The sequence below is a fragment of the Mixophyes fleayi genome, chromosome 8 (genome assembly GCF_038048845.1).
Source record: "Mixophyes fleayi isolate aMixFle1 chromosome 8, aMixFle1.hap1, whole genome shotgun sequence".
NCBI classification, from domain to species: Eukaryota; Metazoa; Chordata; class Amphibia; order Anura; family Limnodynastidae; genus Mixophyes; species Mixophyes fleayi.
In genome coordinates, this window is record NC_134409.1 from 78,943,970 (window position 1) to 78,962,214 (window position 18,245).

The 18,245-nt window shown below is 44.1% G+C and overlaps 1 protein-coding gene across 1 annotated transcript in view; it reads left to right on the forward strand.

Annotated features, from left to right (window-relative positions):
• Nucleotides 1–18,245, forward strand: part of L3MBTL2 (L3MBTL histone methyl-lysine binding protein 2) — a 342,206-nt gene that overhangs the window by 112,295 nt on the left and 211,666 nt on the right. Inside the window, 1 exon segment of the mRNA XM_075182790.1 lies at nucleotides 7,324–7,441. Coding sequence (XP_075038891.1) covers nucleotides 7,324–7,441 — 118 coding nt within the window.

Sequence of the window (18,245 nt, forward strand, 5' to 3'; positions counted from 1 at the left end):
CTCGCTAACCGCACCTTCTCTGTCTCCATGTCTGGCTCTTCCTCCACCCCCTCCCCACTCCCAGTAGGTATCCACCAGGGCTCTGTCCTTGGCCCTTTACTCTTTTCGCTATACACTTCCTCCCTCGGTGCGCTCATCTCCTCCTTTGGTCTTCAGTATCACCTGTATGCTGACAACATTCAACTCTACATCTCTTCTCCTGATCTCTCTCCCTCCCTTATCTCTGGCGTATCTGACTGCCTCTCTGCCATCTCCTCCTGGATGTCCTCCCGCTTTCTCAAAATTAACATCTCCAAAACTGAATTAATTGTCTTTCCTCCCCCCAAACTCCCCTCCCACCACAACCTCTCTATCGTTGTTAACAACACCACCATCTCCTCTGTTACCCAGCTCCGTTGCCTGGGTGTCACCCTTGACTCCTCTCTCTCTTTTGCCCCCCCATGTCCAATCCCTTGCCCAAGCCTGTAGATTCCAACTTCGCAACATAGCCCGCATCCGACTCTTCCTCTCACAAGACGCCACCAAAACCATCATCCAAGCACTCATCATCTCCCGCCTCGACTACTGCAACCTTCTCCTCACTGGCCTCCCCCTCTCTCATCTCGCCCCCCCTCCGCTCTGTACTCAATGCGGCTGCTCGACTCATCTTTCTCTCACGCCGCTCCTCCTCTGCTTCCCCTCTCTGCCTTGCCCTACACTGGCTCCCCATCCTCTACAGAATCCTCTTCAAACTCCTTACCACCACTTACAAAGCTCTCTCCCAGTCTACTGCCCCCTACATCTCCGACCTCCTCACCATTCACACTCCTGCCCGATCCCTGCGCTCTCCCACTGACTGTCGCCTCTCTTCCACACTCATTACCACTTTCCACTCCAGAATCCAAGACTTCTCCCGACCTGCCCCCCTACACTGGAATGACCTCCCTCGCTCCATCCGTCTCGCTCCCAAGCTGTGCTCCTTCAAACGAGCACTTAAAACTCACCTGTTCCTTAAAGCCTACCAATCATCCACCTAACCCCTCACCTACTCTGCTCGCTCTTCCCTCTCTCCACTGGCATCACCGCTCCCTCTCATGTCTGTTTCGTCCACCCTCCCTTAGGATGTAAGCTCGTTTGAGCAGGGCACTTCTTCCCTCGTGTCTCCACACCTGTTCTTCTGCTCCGTCCTTACTCCATTTGTCTGTCCCGGAGTTTCTGAAGCACTGGTACTTTGTGTTTACTGTTCTGTACTGTTTAACCCTGTATGGTTTACTGTTTATACTATGTACGACGCTGCGGACACCTTGTGGCGCCTAGCAAATAAATGATAATAATAATAATAATATGATGCTGTTTTATATTTTACACTGTTGAAGTCTTGCTGGTTCCAGTCATTATGAGTTTATTTCTTTAGCTCTTTTCCCTAAGACTCGCACTGATATTTGACATTGTGCTATACTTGTCCTAGGGTTATTATAGTTATTTAAGCTGTTTATATTCGCTGTGGTCCTGTGGAGGGGGTTTGCCGTCTCGGCGGACACTGGGCATCGTGATTTTGCTACATGGTAAAGGGGTCTTACTTAGACTCCACTTAGTTGCTGCTGGGTGTCCGTGGTCATGGTTTTTGTTGCCTTCCTAGGTATTCCACAGATATAACATAATGCTCATTTAATTGGTTTTCATCAATGTGATTTTTACCTAGCTCTTCTTTTGGTTTCATATGTTTAGTTTACTTGTTAAAGCTTCCTATTTGCAGCCCCTCCTTGGGTATCCTCATTTCCTTTTGTTTGACTTGCGATCCCGCTCCCGTTACCCCTCAAAGGTCGTTTTTCCCATTCACGCTTGGCTGTCCAGGCCTTGCCCTCCTTTTTCCAGTACCTATGTTGTTCCTCTTATCTCAAACCTGGACTGGCTTTCCTCCGGGGAAGTTGGTCTCCCGCCTTACCTTTTCTCTCCCCTCTCTGTCCCTCATCACTACCCCTCTGACTCTTTCCAAATGCCCAGACCCACCATGACTCTTAAAATTATCTCCCTTAATGCTAATGGCCTTAAATCTCCCACTAAATGCACAATGGCCCTTCAGCATTTTAAACGTCTCAGAGCAGATCTTATTTTCCTTCAGGAAACACACTTCAAGATTCCTCACCCTCAAATGACATGTAAGACCTACCCATAGACTTATTATGCATCCTCCGATAGTAAACAAAGCGGCACTGCTATCCTCATACATTGCAACATCCCTTTTTCTTTGGAATCTCTTTACGCCGACCCTCTAGGCAGATATCTAATCCTGGTTGGATCCTTAGGTTGCACCAAGCTTACCTTAGTTACGCAATACGCTCCTAGTGTCCGCATTTTTTGAACAACTTTCCTCCGTAGCTCAAGGTCAAATAATTATAGGTGGCGACTTCAACTCCACCCTGGACCCCGGGATGGATACCTCTTCTGTCTCCTCCTCCCATGCCTCCGCTCGCCGCGAATCTAAAACCTTATTATCCCTCCTTAAATCCTATGACTTCCATGATTCTTGCCGTCTCGCCCATCCCTCCGGTAGGCAATACACTCATTTTTCAGCTCCGCACAACATCCACACTCGCATTAACCTCCTCCTCATCGATCACTTCACCACTCAACAACTTATTGATTCTGACATACTTCCGGTTAGCTGGTCCGATCATGCCCTGGTTCTTCTCGAAATTACTCTCCCTCGTCCGCGCTCCTCTCCCCCAAAATGGCGACTAGACGATTCTCTTCTCCTAAAGCCTGATCAGATTACCTCCATTTCCGATTCCATTAAGGAATTTGTTTCTCTGAACTCTTCGCCAGATATTTCGCCCTCAATTATATGGGAAGCACATAAAGCTACCATACGATTGGATTGTCGGCTTCTCGCCATAAGGCTGAACTCACTCGCATCGCTGAACTTGAATCACAAATCGCAGCTCTTACGACATTACAAAAGCGTTTCCCTAAATGCAAGACTCGCAAACTGATCAATCTCCGTGGGCAGTTACAGCAACTACTTTCCAAAAAGGCAGCCAAAACTCTTGGTTGGCTGCACCAGAAGTTCTACAAGAAGGGAGATAGAGCGGTTAGCCCAGAAATTACGGGCTAAACGTACTCGTAACCGCATTGCCTCTATCAAGAATCATTCAGGGGACCCTACTTATGATCTGAAACTAATAGCCGATATCTTTAGAGACTTCTTTTCCTCCCTCTATAACCTCCCATCTCCAATTTCAGATCCGATCTATTTGCAATCTAAAATCAGGGACTTCTTGTCCTCTATTGCCATGCCCACACTTTCCTCTGCACAATCTGATTTTCTCAATGAGCCGTTTACATCCGATGAAATTGCCCAAACAATTAAGGAACTCAAAAATACTTTTGCCCCTGGCCTCGATGGCTTCACGTCCATATATTACAAAACTTTTGCCGACTCCCTTATGCCTATGATCCTTGAACTTTTCAATTCTATACTCCTCGGCTCTAAATTTGATCAGGCAACAACTCGGGCAGATATCGTGGTTATACCCAAACCCGATCGCGACCCCCAACTCTGCAGAAACTCTAGACCCATATCTCTACTGAATGTAGACCTCAAATTGTTTGCTAAACTCCTTGCTAATCGTCTGAATTCTGTCATCACTTCTCTTGTGCACCCCAAACAGGTCGGATTCATTCCGGGCCGTCGGGCAAAGGACAACACTCGCCGCGCAATTAACCTGACTTATGTCTCTAACTCCCGCAACATCCCCACTCTGCTCATAGCCTTAGATGCGGAGAAGGCTTTTGACAGAGTGGGCTGGCCCTACATGCAACAGACTCTTGAGATCATGGGCCTGAGAGGCCCTTTCCTCTGGGGCATTGCTTCTCTTTACTTTAATCCGACTGCTTCTGTTTTGGCTAACGGCTTTCAGTCCTCTCCCTTTGAAACACGAAATGGTACTTGTCAGGGGTGTCCATTGTCCCCACTCATCTTCGCACTAATGATTGAACCCATGGCTTGCAAAATCCGTATCAATCCTGATATTTCGGGTGTTTGGGTAGGCCCCTCTGAACACAAAATATCTTTATACGTAGATGATATCCTGTTGTCACTCACAAACCCTCTTCTATCACTTCCAAACTTACTCAAGGACATCTCCCTCTTTGGCACTCTTTCCAATTATAAAATCAATGCCTCCAAATCAGAAATTCTCGACCTTAACATCCCCTCTACTCTACTCACAACCCTCAAAACCAGCTTCGACTTCAGATGGCAGCTCCACAAACTAAAATATCTCGGGATCTACTTCACTCGCTCCTATGATCAACTGTACGCGGCAAACTTCCACTCTTTATTCTCATCCATTAAGACTGACCTTTTAAAGTGGGTCAAACTCATTATCTCCTGGACGGGCAGAATAAACTCCCTTAAAATTGAACATCCTCCCTCGTCTTTTATACCTGTTTCAGACTTTACCCCTTAAAGTCCCCGCTAACTCCTTTAAACTTCTCCAGCAAATGGCTACTAAATTTGTTTGGTCAGCTAGGAAGCCCAGGATTCGTATGCAGACTCTTCATAAATCAATCCAGGAGGGAGGCCTGGGAGTTCCCCACTTTCTTAAATATTACCGGGCTACCCATCTCACCCAGTGTGTTCTCCTTCATCCTCCTCCGGGACAGAGAGTTTGAGTCGATATTGAAGCTGCACTCACAGATACTTCTTCGCCCTTCTTGCTTCTCTGGCTGAAATCTCAACATCGGCCTCCTCCCTCACGCCTCCCCCTCCACTAGCATTCTCACTTGCTTCCTGGACTCATTCAGTCTTCTCATATAACTTAGCTCCTAACTCATGGCGCATGACGCCTCTTTGGAACAATCCCGCCTTCCCTCCGGGTCTTCGCCCGATTCAATTCTCTTACTGGACGCGATGTGGCATCAACTTCCTCTCCGACATCATTCCGCTACAAATCTTTCCCTCTTTTGCTGATATCCAAGCACGCTTTCGCATCCCCTCATCCTGCTTCTTTCAATACCTACAACTTCGACATTTATATAACTCTATCCGACGCACAGTCACTGATATACACTTAACTTCTCCTTTGGTCTCGTTTTGTGATCTCCGCTCCTCTTCTCAGGGCTTGATCTCCACGTTCTATCGCCTTTTGGTAAAATACAATTGCCCCCCTAAGGATTCTCACGAGCTTAAATGGGAGGAGGACATGGGGGAGGCGCTCCCTCCCGGAGAATGGATTAAAATTCTCCTGAACCTCTCAAAGACCTCTATGTGCGTTAAGATAAGCGAAAACAGTCACAAAATCTTCTACCGTTGGTACTTGGTGCCTCACCGTCTTCACATGATTTATCCAGACTCCTCATCGCTATGCTGGCGTCAATGCGGTCGGCAGGGCACCCTGTCTCATATATGGTGGCATTGTCCAAAACTACTTCCTTTCTGGAGGTCGGTCCATCAGTTAATCTCCAGCATCACTAAGATTTCTCTTCCTCCATCTCTTTCGTATTCCTTACTCCCGCACTCTATTCCCAAGATTTCAAAATCAACTCAGAAACTTATCACACATATACTTAGTGCTGCTAAATGCCAAATAGCCCTTTTTTTTTTGAAAAATCCGAGCCCTCCCTCCCTGCCCTCTGTTATCAACCGCACTTTGCAAGTCTATCATCGGAGTATATGACTAGCATTCTCCGCCGCACTCCTGTCCAATTTGATAAGGTCTGGAGTCTTTGGACTGAGTTTCACGGAGCCTCCCCTTCTCTTGCATTTTAAGGCCCTTGAGCCAGAGCTACCAATCTTGATCCTCAATATGGTTCATCAGCTTCTTCTTTCTTCTCTCCCCTTTCCCTATCGCTTTGGCTAGTGATTTCCCCTGTCCCTCTCTCCCCTATTTTTTCCTTTCTCTTTTCTCTTCTACCAACCCTCCCTAAATTTGCTTTTGTATTTTCATATTAATAACAATATGCTGCTTATATTACGTAGAAACTTCATTGTAGTTCTATTTTACCTGTATTGCCTGTTTCCCTCATTGTCTGTATTGTAAAACTCAATAAAATATCTTTAAAAAAAATAAAAATAATTGCAGAGCAGAAATACGGAGCAGATAAGAGGAGACAGCAACACAGCGTCGGTATCCGTTTTGTTCCTCTAGTTACAGACCAGCAACGGCAGGGCATGTTCTTTATCCTCATTATTTGCATTCTAGTTTTCCTGAGGTACGATATAAACCAATATAATGCTCTGGGGCCTGATTCATTACGGAAGAAGAAGTTTCTTATTTAAGTCTCCTGGACAAAACCATGTTACATTACATTGCAACATGGTTTTGTCCAGGAGACTTAAATAAGAAACTTCTTAATTTAAGATCCTTAATGAATCAGGCCCCTGGTGTTGATAAATCTGATGCATGAACTGCTGGTGGCTAGAATACTGAACCTTCATTGTTGATTGAAATTGCCATTTTGAGACTATTAAGTGCTGTTTGCCATTTAGACTTCTTCTTTTTTTGTGAAGTTTGGAACACTATGGAAACAGAAATTAAGAGAACCCCAGTACATATTATTAGACAGGGACAGTGAAAATCTGAGGATTGGGACCATTCATATCATCTGGCTTGCAGATTTTATATCATCCCACTTGCTGACAAGGTGCTGCACTAGGTAAAAGTTTACAGTATCCGATAGGCGCCTGTATGCTTTAGTCTCTAGTGCTGGCGGCATGGTCAAGGGGAGGCCACAGACGGGAATATCATGAATTCCCATAAAAGGGAAAAAGAAACCTCATTTTCTTTTCCCAATATTGAGCACAATCGAATCCCCAAACGGCGGTTATTAATTTTCTTAGTTGATTAGGCTGTGGGCATCATCAGCCACATGAAGACGCCCTGCTGCAGTGGGGAGTCTTGGTCTAAGGTGCGCCAGGGAGGTCTGAGCACTGTGAAGTGTCACCAAACCTTGTGCCGTAAGCTACCAGGATGAGCAGGTCAATGATCACTGTGTTTCCCCCTGTGATATAGTCAAGTCACCGGCTTCTGCTAATGGAGCTCCGGCAGCAGTCTCAAAAAGTGTCTGCCAGGATGATTGGAGATTGGGCAAGCTGCGGGTCTTCTCTGAGCATGTTACAGATACTCAGTTGCGAGTCTGATATGATTCTGTTTTTGCATGTGCACTACCTTATGTTTTATGTAATCTCTTACATAAACTTTTTTTTTTTTTTTTTCTTTTACATATATTACACTAATATTATTTGTTGTTTGTCACTATTTTAATTTCTATATTGCAATAACATTTGTCTTGTGTGACTTTACTTTGTAGCATATGTGTGTGTTTTTTTTCTCTGTAAAGGTTCCTCTCTTTGACCAATGGGATGACATTGAGGAGGGTGTCAAGGTGGAGAGCTTAAATACAGATGCTGTACTTCCCAGCCGTGTATATTGGATTTCATCAATCATAAGAATAGCAGGTAATGTTGACCAAAGTGCATTAATTCACTGTAAATGTTTTTACTTAATAGTTTTTTGCACATTTGCAGTAATGCATATTATAATTTAGTGTTTGTCTTAAAGTCTACAGACCCAAGTCCATATAAGTGAACTCAAGAAATAAGGAAAACAGGAACAGGTGGTAGAACAATAAGAAAAAGGAGACCAGTATACCATTGTCATGTCCAGAGTATAGGGAATTATGATTTTTAATTAGAATTAAATAAAAAATAAATAAAGGAAAGTTGATATTTTTCCATGAGCCTACAACCTTGTTAAAATGTGTCCCTGTACTCTTAAAATTGTTTAAAGAAGGATAGTGACTACAAAGGAAATTATAAACTCTACAGCACTTCAGTGACTGCAGCTGAAACCTTTTTTTTTATGAAATTTCACCACATTTCAGAAAATACATGAATACAGAAATAAGAGTTTACCCATAAATCAAAGTAAATATAAAAACGAAAAATACTTATTCTCTGCTATAATTTTTTCTACTATGAACCCCGTTTCAATGGACCTCTCCTTCCAACCAAATATGTGATTTCCTTAATTTTCTCAACATAAAAACAAAGAATACAGTAACAATGTGTGTGTAATGTTGTCAATATGCTAAGAGTCTGACTCAATTCAGGATGCAACTTATATGTAAGTTGTGGTTTTAAAAAGAGCACATAACTTGTGCGTACGTACACCTGTATTCAAATACAGACCTGAGGAGTGCGTTCTGATGTGAAATATGTCAATGAATCACTTACGAGATGTAACTCACACATAAGCGCAGTTGCGATTTTTGGGAGGTTTGGAGCAACTACACTTTTTCTCATTCTTTCCATTTAGGCTACTCTGCTTACAATGTTGTATGCAGGATGCTATGCTAGAAGTAAGGTACTCCTAGCATAGACATTTACTCTAATGTATTTTGGTACCAATAGCTGTGTTTTCTTGGAAAATACCTCTGAATGAGAGGGGGCAGGCGCTGTCTGCATTTCCTTCCTGCTTTCTCAACTCTCCAGAATTCTGCCTCCCAGAGAAGGGTCACCTTCTGGGTTCTTGGATACAGAGACAGTATCCAAGAACCCAGAATATGCACTAGGTTGCACAGTGAAGCATTGGACTGCATCCGGGAGCCGTGGCATACACAAGTTTTAATCTCTTTCAACATGGCTGAGACAGGTCTAACTGCAGTCTCCCTCGGCTATTAGGAAGATAGTGCCTCTGCTCCTCTAGCACGGCAGGCAGACCACAATGAACATTCAGATAGCTAAGGAATGGTCTGATGTGGGCTGTACAGGGTAAGACCCACACCAGATTTTATGCATTGAGTACTGACTAAATTGTTCCACTTGTCATTTCTCACCAGCTCCTGCTGGTGGGTGAGTACTGAATTTATTTAGCCCTGGTCACTGGACTCTTATTTAAAATAAAACACTATTGTGCTATGTACTGATACATGGCCTGCTAAATCACTCTCCGTATTGTAGATTGTTTTCTACAGTTTCTGTCTCTCTCTATTTTTTTTTTCTATTGTCTTCATGTCAGAAAAAGGGACTACTTCCAGATCCAATGCTGCCAATGGGAAGATCTGTATTGTATTTCACCTCTTTTAACTGTCAGGCAAAGTTACCTAGCGGGAATTCGGAACCTGATGTGCATATTTTGAGTCAGGTTCAAGCCCATATTTTTCATCCTAGTGAGGCTGTTGGGGAGTTTGTCACCTAACAAGCCTTGTAAGCGTCTTGTTCACCACCAGGTCCAAATTTTTGGAGTTTACCAATCGTAACATTCCTTTCAGGAAGAAGATGAGATCCAAGGGGAGTCAGGCTATGAGGACCTGACTGTATAGGAGGATGAATCCTCCAGTAGACAGGGGGCTGAGGATTAAATTTTAGCGGTCAGACAGACCCTTGATATTCAGTATGTGGAACTGGTTGTTCACAACATTTGCCTATTCAAAAGGAAAAAGAAGCAGACTGTTTATTTTCCTTCCCCCATGCAGTTATCTGAACAGTTGGGTGATACCTGGCAGATAACCAGCTAGGAGGTTTCAATTTCTGTAAAGGCTCTGATTCAATTGCCCTTTCTCTGAAGCAGAGACAATGAAATGGGAGATTCGCCAAGAGTGGATGCCTCCATTGTCCATCTTACTAAATCCACTATCATGCCTATTCCAAATGCTGCTTACTTTAAAGGCAGGACGGATAGAAAATGCGAGTGGATTCTTTGTCGCCACAGGTTCCTCACTCAATGCCATTCTTACAGCTGCTTGGGTAATAAAAGTGGTTGAAAAGTGGTCTGGGCAAATCAGTGAGGGCATACAAGCTGGGATGCCTAGATTGGAGTTGACGCCATTGGTGTATCATGTAAAGGAGGTGTCTGAGTCCTTGGGGTAGACCCTGACCTATGCTTGCATGGGTCTAACCAGAATCTCAGCCTTATTGTTAGCAGCCAGACATAATCTCTGGCTTCGATCATGGGAGGCAGATGCAGAATCCCTAAAAATTCTGGAGTCCTTGCTTTTTGAGGGGACTGTCCTTTTTGGTCCAGAACTGGACAAGATCATTTCTTTAGTCCACATCAGGAAAGAGCTCCTTTCTACCTGTTGGTACCCCAAGCCCGCTGAAAAACAATCTGCATGACTAGTCCCCTTCCAACCCAGAAAGATCCATGGTGGGGCCCAGCTCCCGCTCTAACGGGAACAGTGGATCAATTCTTTTTTTCAGTGGGTGGGAGGCATAGTGAAAAGAGATTACATCTTTGTGCCGCCTCCCAAGCGAATCTGTATAGTGATCAACGCCATGGAGCGAGATGAATTTCTCATCTTATGGATATAAATGATGCGTACCTGCACATTACAATATGGGAAGGAGACCACAGCATTCTCAGATTTACCGTGGAAAAATCCCATTACCAGTTCAGTACACTACCCCTTGTGTCTGACTACAACACAAAGGGTATTTACCAAAGTTATGGAGGTCATGGCAGCTCCATTAAGGACCAACCTGGTGACTGTTATACTGTTCCTAGATGACCCTTTGATAAAGGTGAACTCTGTCCCTCTTCTCCTGACCCATTTCTAATTAACAGCGGAAATACTATAATCGAATGAATAGGTGATAAACTTTATATATTCTTTTTTTAATATTGCGGTTGTCAATAAAAGAAAGGTACAACATAAATGTTTTGGCAATTGGTAAGATATATAAAATCATTGATTGTTAACATACAAGCATAAAGTCATAAATTATATAGAACACCAGAATGCTTCCTTTTTGTGGTAAGGGGAAAGTTGAGGAAGGCAAGGGTGGGGGGGGGGGGGTATTTAGAACCAAGGACTATTAGCTAGAGAGATCAGAATCTGAGAATGCTGAATGATTTTTCTTTATCTCCTCTTCAACACCAGGGGGTATATTTACTAAACTGCGGGTTTGAAAAACGGGATGTTGCCAATAGCAACCAACCGGCTTTTAGCTTTCATTTATTCAGTACTTTCTACAAAATGACAGCTAGAATCTGATTGGTTGCTATAGGCAGCTTCTCGGCTTTTTCAAACCTGCCGTTTAGTCAATGTAGCCCCTGTGCTTTTACTAGAGTTAAAGATTCTGACTGTTTAAGAACAAGTAAAAGCCTTGTTAATCCTTCACTCAAGTTTCCATCCTCATTGCTTGAGGCTGATGGGCAGAATGGTGAAGTTTGCTCGCTTTCACTTCTGTACATTCCAGAACGAGATTCTAAATTGTGGGTCGGGGTCCAATCCTTATTTGGCAGCATAGTTTTTCAAACTGTCGCTAATGACCTGTCAGTCTTTTCTGTGGTTACTGAGGAACAAAAATCTCAATCAGAGCTGCTCCTTCTCTGTTTGGGACTAGACCATTGTAACCACAGATGCTATCTTGCAAGGATATCTTAAGGGAATTTGGTCCTGAGAAGCTAAGTGCGATTCTAAATGGTCTGCTGCAGGGTCAGTGCCTCTTGAGGAGCAGACCCATCTATATTCAGTCAGACAATGCTAGAAATCACCATCTTTGTTTATATCTTTCTAGTACCTGTGGGGATTGGGTACTGTAAGGTGAAAGGCTGCTTTTTGGGTCTCACAGCGCAGACACACCTCATTTTTGTAATTGGTTTAATGCTAGAAATCCTCTAGCGAAGAAGGAGGCAGACAAATCATGCACTAGGTGGAATGTCATATCCCAGTGATCTTGGCGATCCTTACCCCAGAGGTGGACATTTGGGAGGCTACATTTTTGACTCTGCATGCCATTCTTTCCAGGGAATGGTACCTCCATTCAGAGTTTTTCTATCAAATTATGGAGAGGTGGTGTCAGACGGAAGTAGCCATCATGGCCTCTCAGCTTAACCACATGGTAGCTTGGTACTGTGCAAGATCCAGGTATCCGCAGGCATTTCTAGTAAATGCCATGACGTTCCTCTGTAAGTATCAGCTAGTGCAGTGGTTCCCAAACTGTGCGCCTAGGCTCCCTGGGGTGCGTTGAAGGTCTCACAGGGGTGCCTCTGCCAGGGCCAGTGGTAAGCAAGGTGGGGGACTACTTGGTAATTATTTTGGCATAGGGGTGCCTTGAAAAATTTTTGGAAACCCTAATGGTGCCTTGAACTAAAAAAGTTTGGATTCCACTGAGCTAGTGTATATTTTTTCTCTGATTCCCATGCTTCCTCAGGTACTAAAGAAGACAAAGAGAAAGGGTGTGCCAGTAATTATGGTAGCACTATACTGAGTAGATCATGGTATGCCGATGTTCTAAGCACAGTGTTTCTGCCACCATGCTTAGGAGACTACCACTCGGAGAACATCTTCTTAGCCAGAACCCATTTTACCACCAGGTCTTTCGATGGCTGGCTTTGACGGCACTACCTGAGGCGTTCATCTCAACCATGATGAAATCCAGGAACCTAACTGTGGGGAAACAAGGTATTAATATCAAGTCAACCTGTAAACGGCAGACTAGAAAAACATATACTTTTTGTAGCCCTCTGGTTTCCCATATTTCTCTGTCATATTTAAGCTTGTGTATATTCTATTTTGAAAGTAGTAAAATATCTGCCGACTTATATCGTTAGCATGCAGACTAGTCCATTATTCAGTCTAGGCAATAAGGTTTATTGTCCACCAGTCCTGTATGAATGTACTTCACACCAGGGGTTCTCCTGTCTTCCTTTCGCTTTGATCTATGTGTGCTAGCATAGGAAATGGGTCTACAGACAGAGCTCTATGTTTAATTACAGAGGAAGGCATTGTGTATTTAAATGGAAGTGTGTCTGGAGGGTGATCTTTCCACATAACAATACCAGTTCCTAATTAAATCAGGAGTGACTGATCTGCAATCTCATTGCATGTATGTTTACCTGTGAAATGGTAAACAGGAAAGAACCAATCGGACCGATCCTGGAATTGCTGATGAGGACATTTCTGGGTTTAAAAGAGAGCTCTAGAGGACATCAAATTGGCATTCACTTAAGAGTGATAGCTGAGGTCAGGCTGGCGTTGAGATATAATAATCTCTGCCCCTGACAGGAAAGAGACAATCTGTCCCTATTGTACTGCCGTGCCCAGATCTATCTCCAGGTTTTGGGGAACTGTGTGTCCGCCGAAAGCGGAGTGACAGTGACTTAAGGCCACTATGTTTGCTGGTAGTCTTAAAGGAAGAGAGTCCCTGAAAGGAACAAGGATACTGGTGAGGTGTTTTTATTATACACTGTATGTTGTCTATGCCAGACTGTAGTGATATTTGTTGCAAGTTATTATTATTTACATCTGTTGTTGTTTTGTGCTACGATTTTGTTAAATAAACTTGTTTGTTTTATTGTGGATATTTGCCTGGGTGATGTTGGATAGGTACCGGGTAGACCAGCTGTGCAGCCCAGAAGGTTACGTTAAACCCGATATTCTCACACTGACCTCTTCTACAAATTACCACAGATTGTGGAAATCTCGCATAGGCTGGTTTGAAAGTAAAGATGTTCCTACTTCTTCCTTTAGACTGGCCAGAATCTTGTGCTTACAGGATGGCCAGAACTGGGTATTGAGATTAGCCTCACTCAAAGTCCAGGTGTTGGCGTTATCCATAGTCTTCCAGAGAAAACTGGCTACTATTTCTGAGGTGCATACATTTCTTCTGGGTGTTCTTCATGTGAAATATCCCTTTGTTCCAGTGATAACACCATGGGATCTAAACTTGGTCCTATCGTTGCTTCAGAAGCCACCCTTAGAGTCTCTGGAATCCGTTGGCCTCAATCTCCTTACCTGGAAGGATGGCAGAAATCACTCTAGCATCTAGAAGGGAAGAATCACTCCACCTGTTGGATGTGGTTAGGGCCTTGAGGATTTAAGTTTTAAGTGGACCGATCGGCCTCTTTGCATAGAACAGGTAGCCGCCTTGTTCTGTATAACTTGCACAAGAGATGATGCACTGCAGCGAAACAGACAGTTACGAGATGGATTAAGGCTACCATCCATCATGCTTATATCTCAGGATGAACTCCAGTTCCGGAAGATTCTACAGCCCACGCTACCAGATTGGTGATCACCTCCTGAGCAGCTTGGCATGGAGCCTCAGTGGAACAGCAACCTGGTCTTAAATCAACACCTTTACTAGATTTTGGAGGTTCAATGTCTTTGTTTCAATCTTTGCCAGTGTTTGGCAAAATGTTTTGCGCACAGCAACAGTAGTGTCTGAATGTAGCCACCCATAGGTGCAGCTTTGGAATCTCCCCATGGTAAGCAAATGCAATAAATAAGAAAATTGAGAATTATACTCACCGTTAATTTCCTTTCCTTGAAATACTCCATGGCTGCCCACACAATGATCCCCTGATCAGCTAGGGTAGACAGGAATAATTTTGTCCCACCTAGCCCCTATGTAAGGCAGCTCCTCCTTCTCCATAGTGTCTTTCGTAACTTCCCAAGCCGTCATAAACATATGGGAAAATATAGGGCTGCCATGAAGTATTTCAAAGAAAGGAAATTAACGGTGAGTATAATTCTCAATGTTCCTTTCCCTACTCCATGGCAGCCCACACAATGGGATATACCAAAGCAGTACAATAATCGGGAGGGCAATAAAACCATCATTTTAATACGGTCAAACAGAACATTTTTTTTACAGCTCTTTCTGGAGAATCTTTCTCCCAAACTGTGTCTCTTTAGAGACTGAAACTACAGGATGATAATGGCTAGAATAAGTGTGCATCGACGACCATCCGGCTGCCTTACAGATGTCTGTTGCTGGTGCATGGGTTCTATGTGCCCAGGAGGTCACTACCGCCCTAGTTGAATGCGCCTTCAGTATCCTAGGTACTTCGCGCCCTTTCCCCCTGTAGGCCTGTGCAATCATCCCTGATCCACTCTGCCAATGTGGGTTTGGATGGGGCATGTCCTTTGCAAGGACCTTCAGGAAGTACAAATAGTTGCTTTGTCTTCCTAAGATTTTTTTTATCTTGATGATGTACGTATATATAGCCCTCACCAGATCTAGAGAATGGAGACTTGTTTCGTCACTATTAGTGGGATAAGGGTAGAGAGATGGCAGAATCAATTCTTTATTGATGTGGAAGGAAGATACCACCATGGGTAGATAATCCGGATTTGTCTTTAAAATTACTCTATGTTCATAGATATTCAGAAAGGGTTCTTCACGCCACAACGCATGTATGTCCCCTATTGGACGAGCCGAAGTGATTGCCACCAAAAAGAACACCTTCAGAGTGAGGCACCTTAGAGATATGTCTTGTAAAGTTTCAAAAGGATAAACTGTTAAAGCTTCCAATACAACTTTAAGGTTCCAAGGGTCTAAGAATGGTTTCCGTCTTGTGCGTAACCACTTTAGTGCTTGAAAAAAAACTGGAAAACAAGTCCGAGATGATAGTTTGATATCCAGAAGGATGCTAAGAGCAGATACTTCTATCTTTAATGTAGAGGGAGCTAGTCATTTAACAAAACCATCTTCAAGAAATTCTAACACATCCGGGCACACTGGCATGCATGGGTCCCTTCGCCATGTCCCCTGCCATAAATTTATCCAAATTCTGTAATAAATCATAGAGGAATTATTTTTCCTGGCCTAAATTAGAATGTCTATTACTTCATCTGAGACCCCTTTGGATTCCAGTAATTGCCTCTCAGTCTCCACGCCATCAATCCAAGGGAGTCTGGCATTGACAGGGCCTCTATCCCTAGGGCCCTGTTTTCTCTGTAACTGGAGTAGAAGAGGGGTATCTTGGCATTGCTTCCTGTCAGGTCTATCTTTAGCATTCCAAATCTGAGTTGTACAAGTTGAAACACTTCTTCGTGCAGAGGACTTGGTGTCTGCTTACGTAATCCACCACTACATTGTCTTTCCCTGCTACGTGAAGGGCTGAAAGAGATCTCGGATTCGCCTCTGCCCATTCCATTGATGCGGTTATTTCGGCCAACATTGCCTTGCTATTGGTACCACCTTGCTTGTTTATAAAGGCTACCACAGTCCTGTTGTTGGAGAAGACTTGTAGATTCTTGGCTCGTAGATCGGGCTGGAAGTACTGGATCGCACGCCAGACTGCTCTCATTTCCAAGATATTTTCCTGAAGAACTCTCTCTTCGTCTCACCAAGTGCCCTGCGTGACCATATCTTCCATGTGAAAACCCCAGCCTAGTAAACTGGCGTCTGTGGTGAGGACACACCAGTCTGGCACCGAGAGAATCACACCTTGTTTTCTCAAGCTTGGGAGCTGCCACCAACGTAAGGACTGCCTCGCCGATCTTGAGAGGTTGAATTTGGAGTCAATAGACCCCACTGTACGATCCCACTGTGCAAAGAGGTTTGCTTGAAGATCTCTCATATGCCATCTTTCCCACGGGAAGATTCCTATTGTTGAGGAAAACATTCCTAGCTTTTTTTTTTAACTCAAAATTTTATTGCATAGAAAAAATTGAATGACATGTACAGAGAATAACAAGGAACTCAAGTGGAGCATTCAAAATACAAGTATCCTGCAATGTCACTCTCACAACAGTAATACGTAATATAGTATTACAAGTTAGTGATGGGTAGTGGAAGGGAGGGTAAGGTTATGAGAGTCGGGGAGGCAAGGGGGAGAAAAGGGGGGAGGTCGTCGAGTGAAATAAACTAAGAGAAGCATACTATCCCTCAAGAGGGAGTACTATCAGGCCTGTATGGTTGTATTCCAAAGTAGCGAAAGGCTCAATGTTACTTGTAATTATGTAGGGGGGATATTATTTAGTTGGAGAAGAAACTGCAAGGCCTTAGGCATATTGCCAAGGGGCCCAAATCTAGTGAAATTTGTCTTCCTTATCTCGTAATTGTCAGGTAATCTTTTCCATGTTAGCAATGAACCATATGTATGATCTTAGAGAAGTGATGCGGGGGGGGTCCGCCTGCTTCCAACATTTTGCTATCAGGCACCTGGCGGCTGCCAGGACATGTGAAGCAAGCTTCGCGGAGTGGGTATCGAGGTCCTGTATAGGCAAACAGAGTAGGAAGGACCACGGATTCTTCCTAATAGAGCATTGTAGGAGGGAGGAAAAAAGTCTCGCAACCCTATCCCAGAAGGAGGAAATGACAGGGAAAGACCACCAAATATGCACGAATGTGCCTCGATGACCACAATTTCTCCAGCAATCGGGAGAAGCCAACTGGTACATTTTTGCGAGCCTATCAGGTGTAAGATACCACCTATAGTAAACTTTATAAGCATTTTCCTTGATTAATGTGGAGATGGAACTAGAAGCCACATTCAGTCTGATGGTCTCCCAGCAGTCCTCCTCCGGGGGTGGGCCCAGATCCCTCTCCCACTCCCTCTCGTGTGTTCCCAGAAGGCACCAATTTCTCTAGTAGAAGACTATACAAGGAGGAGATCATGCCCCTGCTCAATGGGGAAGAAAGGCAGAGAGATTTAAATTGGGAGGGGAGGTGGGGTGAATTATCCGACAGGAGGAAATGTCGAACCTGTAAATATTGGTAGAAAGGCGAATGAAAGCTGGGAACCCTAGCGCAGAGAGCGTCATAGGATATAGGCCTTCTACGCTCAAGGAGGCTTCCTGCAAATCGGAATCCCGCCCTGGTCCATAACCTTGAGAAAGATCGGGACATACCTGGAGGAAAGGTGGGGTTATGCCACAAGGGTATTATGTGCAGAGGATTAGGAAAGACAGAGAGATGGCCCTTGCAGGTCTCCCAGATTCGAGCAGCAAATTCCAGAGTTGGAAAGCGTTTAATTAGAGCCTTTCGAATATCAGAAGGAATTCCCCAAAGGCCAGATAGACCAGGTATGGAAAGATAGGCAGCCTCTAAGTCTGCCCATGCGTGGGATCCGGGAGGAGCAAATGAGGACACTATTGAGCTAAGCTGGGCTGCCCAGTAATAGGCCCTGAGGTCTGGAAAGCCCCTGCCTCCACAGCTCCTCGGTTTTTTGAGTAGAGCCAATCGGAGCCTGGGAGACCTGCCCCACCACACAAATTTAGAGAGATGTTGCTGCATAGAGTATATTTCAGTTAAGGGTATCCTCCCAGTCAATGTCTGAAAAAGGTACAGACGTTGAGGGAGAATAGTGATTTTTACCGCAATGATCCTGCTTAGCCGCAAAATAATTAGGGCTTGCCAGGAGAAGATGTCTGATTTGATTTGAGTTTACGAAAAAGAGCTGGATAGTTCTCCTGGTATAGGGAATCGTATGAAGTGGTAATGTAAACCCCCAGGTATTTTAATTTTTTCTTCTGCCATCTAAAATGAAAATGGGAGGTGAGATCATAGCAGTCCTGCAAGGGCATAT